The sequence below is a fragment of the Ochotona curzoniae genome, unplaced genomic scaffold (genome assembly GCF_017591425.1).
Source record: "Ochotona curzoniae isolate NIBS_2020 unplaced genomic scaffold, NIBS_Ocur_1.0 contig_2754, whole genome shotgun sequence".
In the NCBI taxonomy this organism is placed as follows: Eukaryota; Metazoa; Chordata; class Mammalia; order Lagomorpha; family Ochotonidae; genus Ochotona; species Ochotona curzoniae.
Genome location: NW_024465582.1, coordinates 33,400,884 through 33,416,197, shown reverse-complemented (window position 1 = coordinate 33,416,197; position 15,314 = coordinate 33,400,884). Strand labels below are relative to the sequence as shown.

At 47.7% G+C, this 15,314-nt stretch overlaps 1 protein-coding gene across 1 annotated transcript in view; it reads right to left on the bottom strand.

Moving 5' to 3' along the window:
* Positions 1-7,897: 7,897 nt before the first annotated feature.
* NLN (neurolysin) overlaps positions 7,898-15,314 on the bottom strand; it is a 92,913-nt gene continuing 85,496 nt past the window's right edge. Inside the window, exon 13 of the mRNA XM_040977615.1 lies at positions 7,898-9,698. Within this exon, the coding sequence (XP_040833549.1) occupies positions 9,564-9,698 (135 nt within the window). The 3' untranslated portion in view covers positions 7,898-9,563. The remainder of the gene's footprint in view (positions 9,699-15,314) is intronic.

Sequence of the window (15,314 nt, the reverse complement as noted above, 5' to 3'; positions counted from 1 at the left end):
CAGTGTCCACACTCCTCTTAAAGCGTCTTGACATCAGATGGGACAGTAAACCTGAATGTGCGTTTTCTTTGCTGCAAGTATGTGATGTTAATGAGGGTATGTGGAAGTGGGTGGAGGGAAAAGGTTAGCTTTGTGTGGGAGGGGGCGGGGACAAAGAAGTATTCAAGGTAACAATCATGATAAAATGACAATTTCCAAGATTGAAGGCCAAAACCCCGGCCAGGGGAGAGTTATTTAGGTTGGTTACAGGTTCCTGAAAGGTTGATTGTTTCTGTTAGAGGTATGTTTGCATGTTTGTTTAAAAGGGAGAGTGACAGAGAGACACAATGACTGAGAGACAGGGTGGGAAGAGAGGGAGAGAAAGAGAGAGATTTTTCCACTGTTGATTCACTCTCTAAATAGCTGTAACTTCAGGGCTGGTCCAAGCTGGAGCTGGGGGGCCAGGAACTCCATCTGGGTCCTCCAAATGGGCAGCGGGGGGCCTAAGAATAGAGACACACTTCCTAGGTGCCTTAACAGGGAGCTGGGTCAGAAGTGGAGCAGCCGGGGCTCAAACCTGCTTGATATGAGATGATGGTGTGGCAAGTGGCAGTTTAATGCTCTGCCCGGATTGCCAGCATTGTGACACGGAAGATGAAGCTGCCACCCACAACACTGGCACTTCATACGAGTTCTACTTCAAGTCCCAGTTGCTCTCCTGCTGGACCAGTACCCTGCTGGGAAAAGCAGCAGAGGGAGGGCCCAGGTCCTTGCGTCCTCACCCATGTGGGAGACCAGGATGGGGTTGGAAGCTATGGATTTTAGCTTGGCCCAGTCCCAGCTGTTATAGCTATGTGGGGCATGAATCAGGGAATGGAGAAGTCTCCCTTTTCAGCCTCTTTCTCTGTAATTGTCTTTCAAGTTAATAAAAAATAAACAAGCAAACAAACAAGCAAAAACCATCTTTTTAAGTAGAAAAGTTACCCTCTCGCCATGGCTGCCAAGCAGCTCCTTCGGCATCTTCCTCCAGAGTCCCTAGTGACAGGTGGCCTTTTCTGGCATCCACTGTAAAGGTCAAGTTGGGCAACATTCCATAAAAGCATGACAATCGCAAAGCCTTCTAAACAGCAGAGACAAGCTACTTTTTTGACATTCTCTTTCTAAGCTCAAGATCTTTTATTGTAATTCTGTTTAGCCAGTCATGAGGACTTCTTGGAAGTGGTCAAACATTCATTTTTGGACAATAAAACCTCCCTTACTTTCCTTGAATTAAATAAACATCCATCAGAGATGTAAGCCGAGTGTTTTCTTCTCTTGCGTTCAGGAGTTCACAGTTAACGCTCGCCCTGTTCGCAAGGGCATTTCTCGGCCCTCTGGTAGCCAATTCTTGGCCCTCTGTCCTAGCAAGGCCCTACTGGCATTTGCCTTCCGATGGACACCCTGCCACCTTCACCTCCACAGCTCTACTGCCATCTGAAATGCCATAAAATGTCCCCATTCCTCTCGGCTCTGCTCTCCCCTGGCTCCTGGCTGCTACAGCGGCCAGATCAGTGACTTTTAATCTGCGAGTCAGTGTGCTCAAGGCGACAGCTGGATACCAGGCATGTGATTCGCTTTCCAGGGTAATGACGGCATGGCTGTCACCCAGAGGGACCCAGCAAGCATGCTGACATTCTGTCAGCTGGCCCTGGAGCTGGATGGAAAGTGGGGCCGCTGGGATTAGAACCAGCGTCTGTATGGGATCCTGGCTTGTACAAGGCAAGGACTTTAACCACTACACTATCGCACCGGGCCCTGTTAAAACTTGTCTTTTGATGTGGGCTGGCACGATGGCTCTATTGGCTGATCTTCTCCCTTGCAAGTGCCAGACACCATGTGAGTGCTGCTTCGTGTCCCAGCTGCTCCACTTCCCACCCAGCTCCCTGCTTGTGGCCTGGGAAAGCAGTCGAGGATGGCCCAAAGCCTTGAGACCCTGCACCCGTGTGGGATACCCAGAAGAAGCTCCTGGTTTTAGATCGGCTTAGCTCCTGCCATTGTGACCCTGAAGGGAGTGAGCCAGCAGATGGAAAAATCTCTCTTTCTTGTTTGTAAATCTGCCTCTCCAATAAAAATGAATAGATCTTTAAAGACATAAAATTGATTTCATTAATTATGAGAGAAGGCAGATCTTGATGTTCCATAGCAGGTATTTTCAGAAGATTTTGGGAGCAGGCACCTGTAAAAGGAGCGACATCGTATCTTGTGTGGAGATGCTAACACACGAATCCCAGCTTTATTCCAATTCTAGCTTCCTGCTTCCACTCCCACTCTGCAGGCAGCACTGATGGCTCATGCAGTGTGATTGGATCCCTGCCTCCCCTGGGGAAGCCCTGGATTGGATTCCTGGCTCCCAGCGTGGCCTGCCCCACATCCTTCATTTCTGACGTCAGCAGAGAGAACCAGTGTGCAGGAACTCTCTCTGCTTTAATGTCTCTTTCCTGCCTCTCGCACAAATGAAATCGAATTCCATTTTTTTTACTTGCAGAATGGCCGTACAAAATTTTCTCCTATGCTAAGTCTTCCAAGAATCATATTGAGCTTGCAGGCCTCAGGACATGGCCTGCAGTTGAACTCTGGGGGTGCTGTGTGGAAAAACCTTCCAAACCCTGGGGCCCAAGTCAGAAAACACACAATTGCAGTGTGCACATTTTTCTGCTCAGACTTCTGCTGGATGCCTGCTGGAATTTGGTGATATTCCGCCCCCCCCCAGATCTTCCATTTACCCAATTCGTCTTTTGGGGGAGAAAGGAAGACAGCAGAAAAGCACAGGAAGGGGGGAAAAGGACAACAGGATGTGATTTTCCTACTCGAGTCAGCCATGAGCAAATAGTGAAACGGGAGGGACGGAACGCTGAGAAGTCGGAGCCTCTGTTTTCATGAAAATACTCTGTTGAGCTACTTCTGTGTCCCTGATCCCCAAATCATTTCAGAAAATCGTTCTCATCACCCCTCCGGTCCCGCCGTGCACCCCACCACAGCAAGGGGAAATGCCCCGAGGAGCGCCCAGAGTTTTTAAGAAGTTCACAGAATTCGTGAATTGTCCCTTGCTTCATTTTCCCCAGGCCGTTTTTTTGAAGTACCCTTCTATGAAGGCTTGCTAGATTGAGTCTAAGGAATTTCTCTCGTGTCACCTGATCCCGGATGGAAATTCACTGACTGACTGGGCTGCTGACTTAACCAGAAAGGCGGGGGACAATGGCCTCTGGCTGCGGCGTTTCGGGTGGAAGCCCGGGCAGAGTGGGCCATGTGCGTGTTCCGAACAGAGATCGCATTGTGACTCCCAGCACAAGTCCCACTTGTGTCTCACAAACATCCACGACCAATAGGGGGGCACTGGATCGAGGACAGGGATGGCCAAATGGGTCTCTTGGCTTCCCCCACTTTCCCGGAACACAAAGGGACTGGTGATGGCTTTGTTCTGGCCTCACATTCCTTTGAGAACCTATGCGGTCATTAAAAGGCAAAGAGAATTCCTGTCTGGACTCACTCCTGCTGAAGAAATCAAGCTTTCGTCCTCATCCCACGACAGGAGGGGGAAGCCATACTGAGACCCCACCAGATTTCCTCCCTCTAGTTGCTGATCATCACTGTCCCTCATTTATCTTTAGGAGCCGCCTCGGTGGCCAACAGTTGTGGTTAAACGGTCTTAAGAATCTTGGCTCTGATTTGGCAGCATCTTTCAACATTTAAAACACTGCTTTCCTATGAGCCAGCCATTCGCCTTTTTAGAATTGGTGTAACAGATAAACTGGGGGATGCAAGGAAATGACATATTTACAAAGATAATCTTGAAGGCAGGGCTTGTAAGATTCAAAGAATAAAAATAATTTACGTATCCAACAAAGAGTGCTTGATGGAAGAAATTACCGTATGTTTATACAACAGAATACTAGACTGGGCCCAGCACGGTAGCCTAGCAGCTAAAGTCCTCCTCTTGAATGTGCTGGGATCCCTTATGGGTGCCGGTTCGAGTCTCAGCTGCTCCACTTCCCATCCAGCTCCCTGCTTGTGGCCTGGGAGAGCAGTCGAGGAGGACGGCCCAAAGCCTTGGGAGCCTGCACTCACGTGGGAGACCCAGAAGAGGCTCCTGGCTTCTGGCTTTGGATTGGCTTAGCTCCAGTCATTGTGGCCACTTAGGGAATGAACCAGCAGATGGAAGATCTTTCTCAGTATCTCCTTCTCTCTGTAAATCTGACTTTCTAAAAAAAAAAAAAAGCACTAAAAAAAAAATTAGACCATCATTGCATGCAGCAAGCCTGTAAATATTGAAGTAAAGAAGGTGGAGAACAGAGCAGGTGTCTGCTGGCGGGAGGCACCGGGGATCTGTGAACTTGGGGAAAAGTACCCGTGCGGGAAGTGGGTGTCTCTTTGTACCTGAGAGATGGTGAGGAGATTGATTTTTCATCAACTCTTTTCCTCTTTCTTCCTTTCTTTTTATTCTTTTCTCCCTCTTTTTTTTTTTTTTTGTTTGGTTAAAGATAATACATCTTATACACTTATTTAGTTGAAAGGCAGAAACAGCAGGGAGAGAGAGAAGTCTTCCATCCTCTCATTCACTTTACAAATGGCCACAATGGCTGAGGCTGGTGGTGCAAAGCCAGGAACCTGATGTTTCTTCCAAGTCCCCAAATGGGTGCAGGGACCATCTTCTGCTGCTTTCCCAGGCACATTAGCAGGGAGCTGGATCAAAGAGGAGCAACCAGGACTAGAACTGGTGCCCACATGGAATGCTGGTCCTGGCTCCGCTTTTCTCCCCTTTTCTTCTTTCTTTTTCTTGATTTCAGTATCATTTGCTTTAAAACGCAGAGCAACAGAGAGGGAGGGACAGAAAGAGAGATCTTCCACGTTTTTCTTTACTCCACACAAGGTCACAACAGCCGGATCTATGCCAGGCCAAAGCCAGGAACTGCATCCTGATTGCCCAGATGGGTGGCAGGGGGGCACGAGAGCCATCCCCTGATTTCTTCTGAGTTACATTAGCAGGATCCTAGGCCGAAAGTAGAGCAGCTGGGATTTGAACCGGCGTTCTGCGATGGGATGTAGTACAGTAAGCAGTGGCTTAAGCTGTGCCACAAAGCAGGTTTCTGCTCTTTCTCTTCTTTCTGCCCTCTGAAGTGGGTGATATTTGCATGTTTTATCTTCCAAATTTAAATAATAACGAAGGAAGAGAATAAACATTTACTCCAACTTTGTCTTTAGTGTGGTGATGTACACCAGTTAGTATCCCATCCCCATGTCCATAGTATCAACAATGATGCTGGTAAGCATCACCTGGATGCCTTTCTCCAAGGGCCAGCTTGTGGTTGGGACTGTTGCAATGCTAACCTTCGGAGGAGACCTCAGAGCCTGGAGAGTTCAAATATCACCTCGAGGAAGGAAACCTCTGGAACACTCCCGGCAGCTACAGGCTACTTCGGAACACTGTTAGCAGCCACGAAGTGTCTTTTTAATAAAATAGCGATTAGAAGCCACTTCTTTGACTGAACTAAAGGCATCTCCTATTTTCCAACTCTTTCTCCAAGTTTTGACCTGTGAAGCAAGGAAAGATTAGCCAATTCTCTTTCCCGTATTTTGAAGCATTTGAAAACAATTACCATCTGTGTTTCTAAATTCACTTTCAGACTGAACTGCGCTGTGTCTTTTATGTTTCCCTCTTGAGAAGCACTTTGTCAAAGCTGTCACTATTTTGTTCTTGTTCCTCTAAACACTGTGATACTTGGCCTGAGTCTGCTTCAATCACGACACATAGAACGGAACATGAGACCCTGGCTCCTCTGACCTTCCCACACTGCATCCCAGAGGAATTACCATTATTATTATTATTATTATTTCCTTGAGACTTACTTCCACCAAGACTTCTTTTTTTTTTTTAAAGATTTATTTATTTTTACTGGAAAGGCAGATTTACAGAAAGGAGAAACAGAAAGATCTTCTGTCCACTGGTTCACTCCCCAAGTGTCTACAATGGCTGGAGTTGAGCCGATTTTCTGGGTCTCCCACGCAGGTGCAGGGTCTCAAGGCTTTGGGCCATCCTTGACTGCTTTCCCAGGCCACAAGCAGGGAGCTGGATGGGAAGTGGAGCAGCCGGGATTAGAACCGGCACCCGTGTGGGATCCTGGCATATTCAAGGCGAGGACTGTAGCCACTGAGCTACTGTGCCGGGGACCCCACCTAGATTTCTTTAAAAATTTAGTGTCCCTCCATAGTCCTCCTTGTATCTTTTTAAGGCTTGTTACTTACTTTTTGAAAGAATTAGAGAGGGAGAGACAAAAAAGTTTTTAATCTGCTTGTTCAGTTTCCAAATGGCCCCAGCAAAGGGGGTGGACCAGGAGTCAGGAGGTTTGTCTGGATCTCCCAAGCAGTGTGGCAGCCCAAGCACTTAGGCCATCCTCCACTGCTTACCAAGCAAATTAGTAGGGAGCTGGAAGTGGAGTAGCCATGAGTTGGAAAGGTAGTCACTAGATAGTGATGCTGAGGTTGCTGATTTACTCTGCTCTACCCACACAGTGCTGCCCCGTGTTCCCTTTGGTCACCTCCTCAGGCGTGTGGTTACCGATCGCTTACAGCAGCAGTGCCCTCTGAGCCTCCCACAGGTGTGGCAGAAACCCGGGAACTTGGGCCATCGTCTGCCGCCTCCCAGGTGTGTTAGGGAGCTGGATTAGAAGCGGAGAAAGGACTTGTTCCCTCTCATGTGGAATGCAAGATTCTCATAACCCACCTGACTCCCTGTATCTGCACATACCCTCCATCTTTAGCTACCGAGGTATCAAAATGTCAAGAGAAATCCAATGCCTTTAAATCATTTGAAGACATATATATATATTTTGTTGTTGTTGTTGTTGTTGTTGCTGACAAATGCTATAGCCATTCTACCACGGGTAAAAATTCAGGTGAGCCTCTGGGCTCTGTGAACCAAGCAGCTGCAAGAGCTGTTGGCTCACGTGAGCAGAACGGGAACCTGTGGCAAAGCCACTCCTCCTAGCTTATATGTACATGGTGCACTAGGTGTGCCAACCTGCATTTGATCAGAAAAAGGAACTACAAGGAGGAATTCAACCGAACAAAGGCTCAACAACTACTCACTGGCATGAATGTGTGTGTACCAAGTTCATTGCCTCAAGTGAAACTTCTTTTCTCACAGAATTGTTATTTTCACATGACTGTGGATATGCCGGAAAAGGTCCCTGTGGTCTGTATTTGAAATGTATAACCACTTCCCTCCGTCTTGCTGCAGTTGATACTAATTACTGCCACTATTTCCAGGGGAATGTACCCACTAAGGATGAATGAAAACACAAATTTTCAACACTGACACTCATTTATAGAAAACGGGTGTATGTATGCCCTTGTTGATTTTCCTCTTATCGCGTACCTGTACCCCCATTCACCTTCTGTAATAACGGTGTGCTGCAGGAGAAAGAGGCCGCGGCCCCCGGAGCTGCTCAGATGGGACAGGGTTTCCCTTCCAACTGTCTCAGGAACCCACCTGATGAGGCTTAGCTGCACTTTCAGGGATTAGCCTTGGTTGGGGACCAGATGCTCTGTCCTCGCCAAGTTCCTATGCTGGAGTTTTAACCCTCACTGTGATGGGATCAGAAGGGCCCTATGTGAAATCACTGGACTCGGGTGAAGTTGAGAGAGTGGAGTTATCGGGTCGAGATCAGGGTCCCCAAAAAGAGAGACGCAAAAAGCCTTGTTTCCAGTGGCCGGCTGGCTGTTGTGGTCATGTGGGGAGTGAGGCAGGGACTGGGAGATCGCTCTCCTCTCTCTTTCTGCATTTCAGATAATAAATCTTGAAAAGACACACACCATAGTCCTTTCGTTCTCTTCTTTTTACACATTTCCATTTCAACATAAAAGACACGTGAGCTTGTTCTCATGGGTAATAAGGTAACTTTATTGTCTGCAGTCTTTGCCACACCAGCCATTGTTAGCTTTTCCATGTGAAAGACATTAAGTTTTAAGACGGTAAAGTTAAAAAGAAACAGTAGGCAGTAGAAATAACGAAGACTGGGTTTCTTTTTTTTTTTTTTTTCTTGTCTTAAAGTAGAAAACAGAAGTGGCTGGGGGAAAACAGATATGAGAGAACTATTCTAGGTTGCTCAAACCACAGAAACAGCTTTAGGAACCAGAGGCGGCGGCGCTGGGCGAGCGTGGGCAAGAGAAGGGACAGGCAAGCGGTCTGGAAGGGTGGGATTTCCCATGGATGTTGGAGGTTATTTGCTCGGCACTAACAACCTTAGCATTTCCTTCTGGGTTGTTATGGTTCCTGGTTTCCTGGCTGTCTATAATTTTTATCATACAATATAATAAATGTTTTATTTAGCACAAAGTCCATTCGAAGTCGAGAGCTAGCTTCTAATTCTATGCAATACCTGCACAGTCACACCTCAGCCATGCAGCGAGTAAGAAGTAACTCCGAGACCTGGGTGGCGTTCAGTCCAAGCTTACTGCTTTGTTTAAAGCTATCCTGTCTCGGTTTCCTCATTGAGTAGATTCCTGGGGTGGGAGGCTGGGGAGGAGGAGGAAGGGGAAACGAGTACTGCTGTGGAAGTGGAATTCAGCTGGAGTGAGAGTTGGAGGCGCTCAAGGGCTCACAGAAAATTACAATCAGCTGATAACAGAACAGGTGCCCGAGGGCTGCCCTGCACCCCACAATGGGGCCCCCCCCACCCCCCAGCAAATGCTTCTGTGCAGAACCCCCTCTTGCAGAGTCCTGGAACCCTTCCCCAGCATCAGTTCTCTCCCTCAGGGCATTCAAGACAGCCACCTGTGCAACTTTAGACAAGGTGCTGGGTAAAGGAGGCAAAGTTCCTGCCAGTTGTGGGAGACGTGAGAATGGCATCCCGGGCACTGACAACCCTTGTGTGCTGAAAAGGAAATGAGACCTTAGCACAAGAGATGGAAGCCACCAGCCCACGACGTTAACCGGCAGGTGCCGTGGCAGCGTCAAAGCTTTTCATGCCTTCCAGCAAACCCACATGGAGGAACGTTAACTGCAGAGCAGGAAAGTCTGGCATCCTCACTGGGGCATTATTGCCTTGGTCTTGAGGTAAGTTGGCAGAGGTCACACCTGACAGGATCAAAGCCGGGGGAAAGGCTCCAGGAAGACATCCCCCAGAGGAACGGGAAGACTCGTGGAGGGATCCAGAAATCCCAAGTACAAAACTCTGAGATAGAAAGAAGGCTCACATTACGTCATGTGCATGATTCGATTTCAAAATTCCTAGTCCTGTTACATAATATTATCAAGATCATAACAGTAAAAAAATCAAATTACATTCATATGAAACTTTTATAAAAAGAAATCAAATGCATTGTTATGAAATTTTATAGTACAATTATTTGCCAGTGGATCTTTTCTTAGGTCACAGTATTTATAATTCCATTTACATCTGCGTAATTTTTTAAAATTAAGAAGCATGAAGGAAGTCAATAGAAATCTCAATGTTCCTTTAGCAAAACTCCCTTCGGTTTGCAGGCCAGTGCCACGTGGCGACGTCGGCTTGTCCTCCAGCTGGGGCCGGCGACCAGAGCTGGCCTGCTCAGGCAGCCTGCAGGCCTCGGCTCATTAGGAACGCTTTCTGGTTTGGCTCACGTTGCAGGAAATTCTGGAGCATGTCCATGCCGTCCAGAGATCCCCCAGGTCTCAGGATTAGGTTTCTGTATTTCATTCCAACCTAATAAAATAAAACATCATGCCTAATAACTCTCAGTTCATAGCAGTTTTCTAAATCCCCAGGTGCAGGAGACCAGGGGGCAGGGGTCCAGGCAGAAGGACGGCGTCCATTCTGGTAGCTAAGAGACGTGGAGCCCTCGGGTCTCTGCGCGCTGTGCTTTGCCATGGCCCTGTCTCTTTAGATGCTCGGCAGTGGCCCGACCACACAAACATGAGACAGCCAAACAGGCCCTGTGGCACAGCCCTGTCGTCACCGCATCCCAAACCCGACTCCCAGTGAATGACAAAAGTGTGTGTCCTAGAACAGCACCGCTGAGAAATGGCTCCCGCTGGTTTTAGGAGGGGGGTTTCATAAAAAAAAAAAAAAAGAAAAAAGGATTCATCACATATGGATGGGGAACAGAACAGACCCCAAGTGCAGACAAGAAATCTGTTCCCTTTTAAGTAAAATAAGGAGAAAGAAAAGCAAAATACATGAGCAAAGACAAGACCCTGGGTGGAGGGGTGGCCACCTCTGCCGGGCGGTTAGGAAGGCAGCCCTCTGGGGTGAAGAGCTGAGATCTGAAAATCTATCACAGAATTCGGTTCACATGAACACGCAAGCAGAGGAATTCAGAGAGCACTTGTTCGGTATCTGTTATTCAAAACTTCCCTTGTCGCGAAGACAATGCAGTGAAATGGAAACGCAAGTAAACAGAGCAAACACTTCACAGAATGCCACTCCAGTTTGCATCTATTATGTCACTCGATCAATAGGACAAGCATTTGGGGGGGGGCGGTACCTTTTGACTTACAAATAAGGTTCTATTTGGTGTAGTCATCAGGGATAAATCTAGTTAAATTGCTAAGGAAATAAAGTATGGAGGAAATCCATCAAGTTAATCAACTAACTCATGTTCTAACAGGAACACAAAACTAAAATCTTCTGGGGCTGGTGCTGTGGCATGGTGGGTAAGATTGCCATCTACATTATCAACATCTCCTGAGGGTGGCGATTTGTGTCCTGGCTGCTGTGGCTCTGACTTAGCCCTCTGCTAATACGCCTGGGAAAGCAGCAGACGGGTGCCTCCCCGCACCCACGTGGGAGACCTTGAGAAGGCCCTGCGGTGTCTGGCTTCAGCCTAGCCTGGCCCTGGCCACTGGGGCTATCCACACAGTGAATTAGAGGATGGGAGATCCTTCTCTTTCTGATTGCTGAAAATACATGAATAAAAATAAAAATGTTGGCGTTACTTTTGACCACAAGCAGAGATCAACTGTAATTTCATCATCTATAGGCTAGTATCTAACTGCATCCTAAGTAAGAGTAAATAATTGGGCCATGCACGATGGCCTGATTGGCTAATCTTTACAAATACTGGCATCCCATATGGGTGCCGGTTTGTGTCCCAGCTGCTCCTCTTCCAATCCAGCTGCCTGCATGTGGCCTGGGGAGGCAGGGCAGAATGGTCATTTGGGAAGTAAACCAGAAGATGGAAGATCTTTATGTCTCGCCTCTCTGTAAGCCTGCCTTTCCAACAGCAAATAAAGAAATCTAAAAAAAAAAGTACATGATCAGGGCTGGTGCACTGTCGTAACAGGCCAATCCTCTACTTTTGGGTACTGGCATCCCATATGGGCCCTGGTTCGTGTCCTGGTTGCTCCTCTTCTGATCCAACTGTGGCTGTTGCGGCCATGTGGGGAGTGAACCAACGGATGGAAGACCTCTCTGTCTCTCTTTATGTCTGTAACTCTAACTTTCCAGGTACAATAAATAAGTCTTAAAAAAAAAAAAAAGAGTAGATAATCCAAATTTCTTCTCATAACACTAGGGTTGCACTGTCTAATTCAATTATAACATGAGGCACACACATAACTGAACTTTTCTACTAACTACATTTTACAAAACGGAGGTGAGCGAGTGGCACAGTGGCATCCCAGAGGGATGGGCTTCGGTTGCAGTCCTGGCTCTACGTCCTACCCCAGCTGCCTGAGGATGCACAGCCTGGGGGCGGCAGATGCTCGGGTCCACGCACAGGACAGCCGGGCTGACTGCCTGACTTCCGGCTCCATCTCAGCCTACCTTTGGCTGATTTGGGAATTTGGGGACCCAGGGGGTTGCATATGTGCTCTCTCCCGGGCTCCTCTATCACTCAGGTCAATGAGAAAAAAATAAATAAATAAAAATTCTGAAATTAGAACAATAGATAAAAGTAATAAAATGTTGTTGAGATCATTGTGTCCACACGAATCAAAATTAAAAATGAGTCATACTGCTGTTGTACCTCCTTCAGATCCGGTGTTTTTCTCATGTACAGCAGGCGTGCCTTCCGTTCTTTGGTTCGACTAGCCTCATGTCAAGTGCTCAGCGCCACGTGTGGCCGCACGATGCAGAACTGCTGCTAGAGCGCAAGGCCCGTGGGCAGCAGCATCCCGGGGCTCCACTGGGACGGCACGGAGTAGCCCCCTTTTCCCCTGGAAACCTGGAACATTTTAGTCAATGGAAGGGGCCTGTAATCAGACACAGCCTCCCGGAAAGCCTCGGAGATGAGCCCGGGGACCTGGGCTGGGAGCAGTGGGGAATGTGTCATTTCCGGCAAGGTGTGTGTCACAGTGGTAACCTGGAATCTAAAGTGTGAGTTAGTGATGGCGACTCTGTTCTGTCTTTTCAAAGATCTATCTATTTATTTGAAAGCCAGCATTACAGAGAGAGAAAGAGCTACCTTCCAAATGCTGGTTCATTCCCCAGATGGTGGCAATGGCTGGGGTTGGGCGAGGCCAAAGCCAGGAAGTCAGCAGCTTCCTCTGGGACTCCCACATGGGTGCAGGGACTCAAGCACTTGAGCCTTCTTTTGCTTCCTTTCCCAGGCCATTAGCCAGAAGGTATCTGGAACATAAACTGGTACCTCTATGGGATGCCGCCATCTCCGGCAGCTGCCTCATACACTGTACCACAACACATAGCTCCAACTGATGGCTGTTCCCATCACAGGATTTCTTATTCCAAGAAGGTTTTGAATCCAACCACTATTTTGTTCCTTTTCCTTTCTTCCCTTGCCCAGTGTGTCCACGGGTGACCAGTGTTAAGTGAGTGGGTGGGGCGAGGCCAGATTGTGCTCTGTGGGAACAGCAATACAGGAAGGACTTGGGAAGCTGAGGAGTAAAATTTGTCTGCAAAAATATATATATATATATTTTAAACCTTTTATGGAAAACTTAAAAAATATGTGAGAGTACATCAAAAAGTTCATGGAAATGGAATTTAGAACGAACCTTATTTTGAACACAAAAACTTGAAATCTATGCATCAGAGGATCTTTGAAAAGTTAATGCAAAACGCATATTATGACAAATATTTGAAAATCAGAGTTCCAGAGAGAGAAGCAGTGAGAGAGAGAGTGATCTTTGGTTTGTTGGTTTGGTGCCTAAATGGCCAGACCGCACTGAAGCCAGGAGCCAGGAGCCTCACTGGATGCGAGTGGCAGGGATGCAGGGACCTGGGCCATTGTCTGCTGCCTCCTCCAATGGGCAGCTGGATCAAGGCACAAGGGTACCAGGCGTCCTGATCTGGGACACAAATGTCAGAAGCAGTAGCTTAATCCACTATGCTACAACACTCACCCCTCAAAATTATTTTATGTGAAAAAAATCCATTTATCTTTAGATTCCATTTGCTTATGAACACTAATAGAGACAACTGTATACTGTATGTGTACCTGTCACCCAACCTCAATAATATTAATCTGTGAAAATTTAAAAAATAAACCGATATATCTAATATTTTATTTGTATTCATTTTACAAAGAGGCAGATAGAAAGTGATTCTGTATCCACTGATTCACTCCCTAAATTCCCACCAGGGCCGGGGTAGGCCAGACCTAAGACAGGGGTCTGTTCTCGATTCAGGTCTGCCACCTGGGTGGCCGTCACCTGTTGCCCACCAGTGTGGGTCCCAGCGGAAGCTGGGCTAGAAGGAACCCAGTCACCCCAATCCAGGACGTGGGCACCCCAGGTGGCTTCTTCACTGTGTGCCAAATGCCCACACCTTACGTTTTATTTATTGACCTACTTACTTTAAAAGATTGATTGATCGATCTGATAGGTAGAGTTATACAGACAGAGAGAGGGGAGACAGCTTTCACCTGCTGGTTCATTCTCTGGTTGGCCAATAACGGCTGGAGGTAAGACAGCCAGAAGCCAGAAGCTTTTTCTGAGTTTCCCACATGGATGCAGGGGTCCAGGCACTTGGACCATGCTCAACTGCTCTACCGGGCACACTAGCAGGGAGCTGGACGGGAAGTGGAGCAGCTGGGACTCAAACCGAGCCCACGGGGGATGCTGAGTGCTGTGGCGGCATTCCCCATCACGCCACAGCACCAGTTTCCCCATCTCCCATTGAAGTAAAAAGATATTTCATTCCATTGATATTACAGGAACATTAACGAAAATCTAAATGGAGATTTAAAAAAATATATCACCCTCCCCCCAAATGCTGGCATCTGACAAAGAAGTCTCGTGTTGTGCAGAGGGGCGTAAGGGTAGGTCGTAGAACAGAGCAAGTGCTTGCGGGGTCCCAAACAGAGCAAGTGCTTGCAGGGTCCTGCACACCGCAAGGAGCTGGCGCCTGCCTCCTCGGAATGGCAGAGTCCTTTCAGAACAGGGCACTGTTTAGTCTCAATCTGTGGCTCAAGGCTTCCTCTGCTTATGGCTCCAAACAAGTTGATTCAATTTCCTGAATTACAGGGCAATGGCCTTTTAATAGTTTCATTTCCTTTGCAATGAAGTTTTGAGAAGACTTTGAAAGTCATTTTGGTAACAGGATCTTGCTTTTGTTAAAGTAAAAAAAAAAAAAAAAAAAAAGAAAGAAAGAAAGAAAGAAAACAACAAAGAGTTAAGTGAATTTTTGTGTTTTAGGCAGGTGCCCAGTTCTGTGGCTCAGCAGAGAGGGCGCGGGTGACACAAGCCATAGGGGCAAGGGGTCTCCGCCACAAGCTGTGTTGCGGCAAAGCGCCTTTATACTGTTGGGGGGTTGGCAAGGGAAGCTCTGGGAGGCCTTTTGCCACCGCAGATGACCTCCAGGGGCATCTGTGTGGGTCCAGGGACAAGCCCTGCCTGCCGTGCTCTGAAGGAAAGCCAACAGCCGTCCCTGGGCAGCGTGTAACCCTGTAGGGTGAATGTGGGTCTTGTCGAACACCGATGGCTTCTAGTGCGAGATGGAGAGCTTTGCAGCAGACCCAGGCTGGAATCAGGCCTTGAGCCTTGGATGTATGAGCTTGCCTTTTGGCTTCCTCGTCTGGAAAATGGGACATAGGCCTACCTCGCTGCGTGACTTCAGTCTACTGCCCACCCCCTTGTACACAGTGACACCCAACAAACCTCAGCCCTTCTTTTGTTTAATTCTCACATTGCCCCCCAAAGTCGAGTTACTCTTACACACTCCAGGGACACACATGAATTCCTGGCTTGGCATTTCCTTATATAAATTCTGTCACCTAATAAAGCCAGGGGAAGGCATAAGAATCATTGTCTCAGTGAGAAAGAGAACATGTAATCCTGTAGGAACATGAGGTCAGAGAGGGACCCAGGAACGTGGTGCTTCGAGGTAATATTTCAACAGCAATCCTAGCTGTCCAAATGA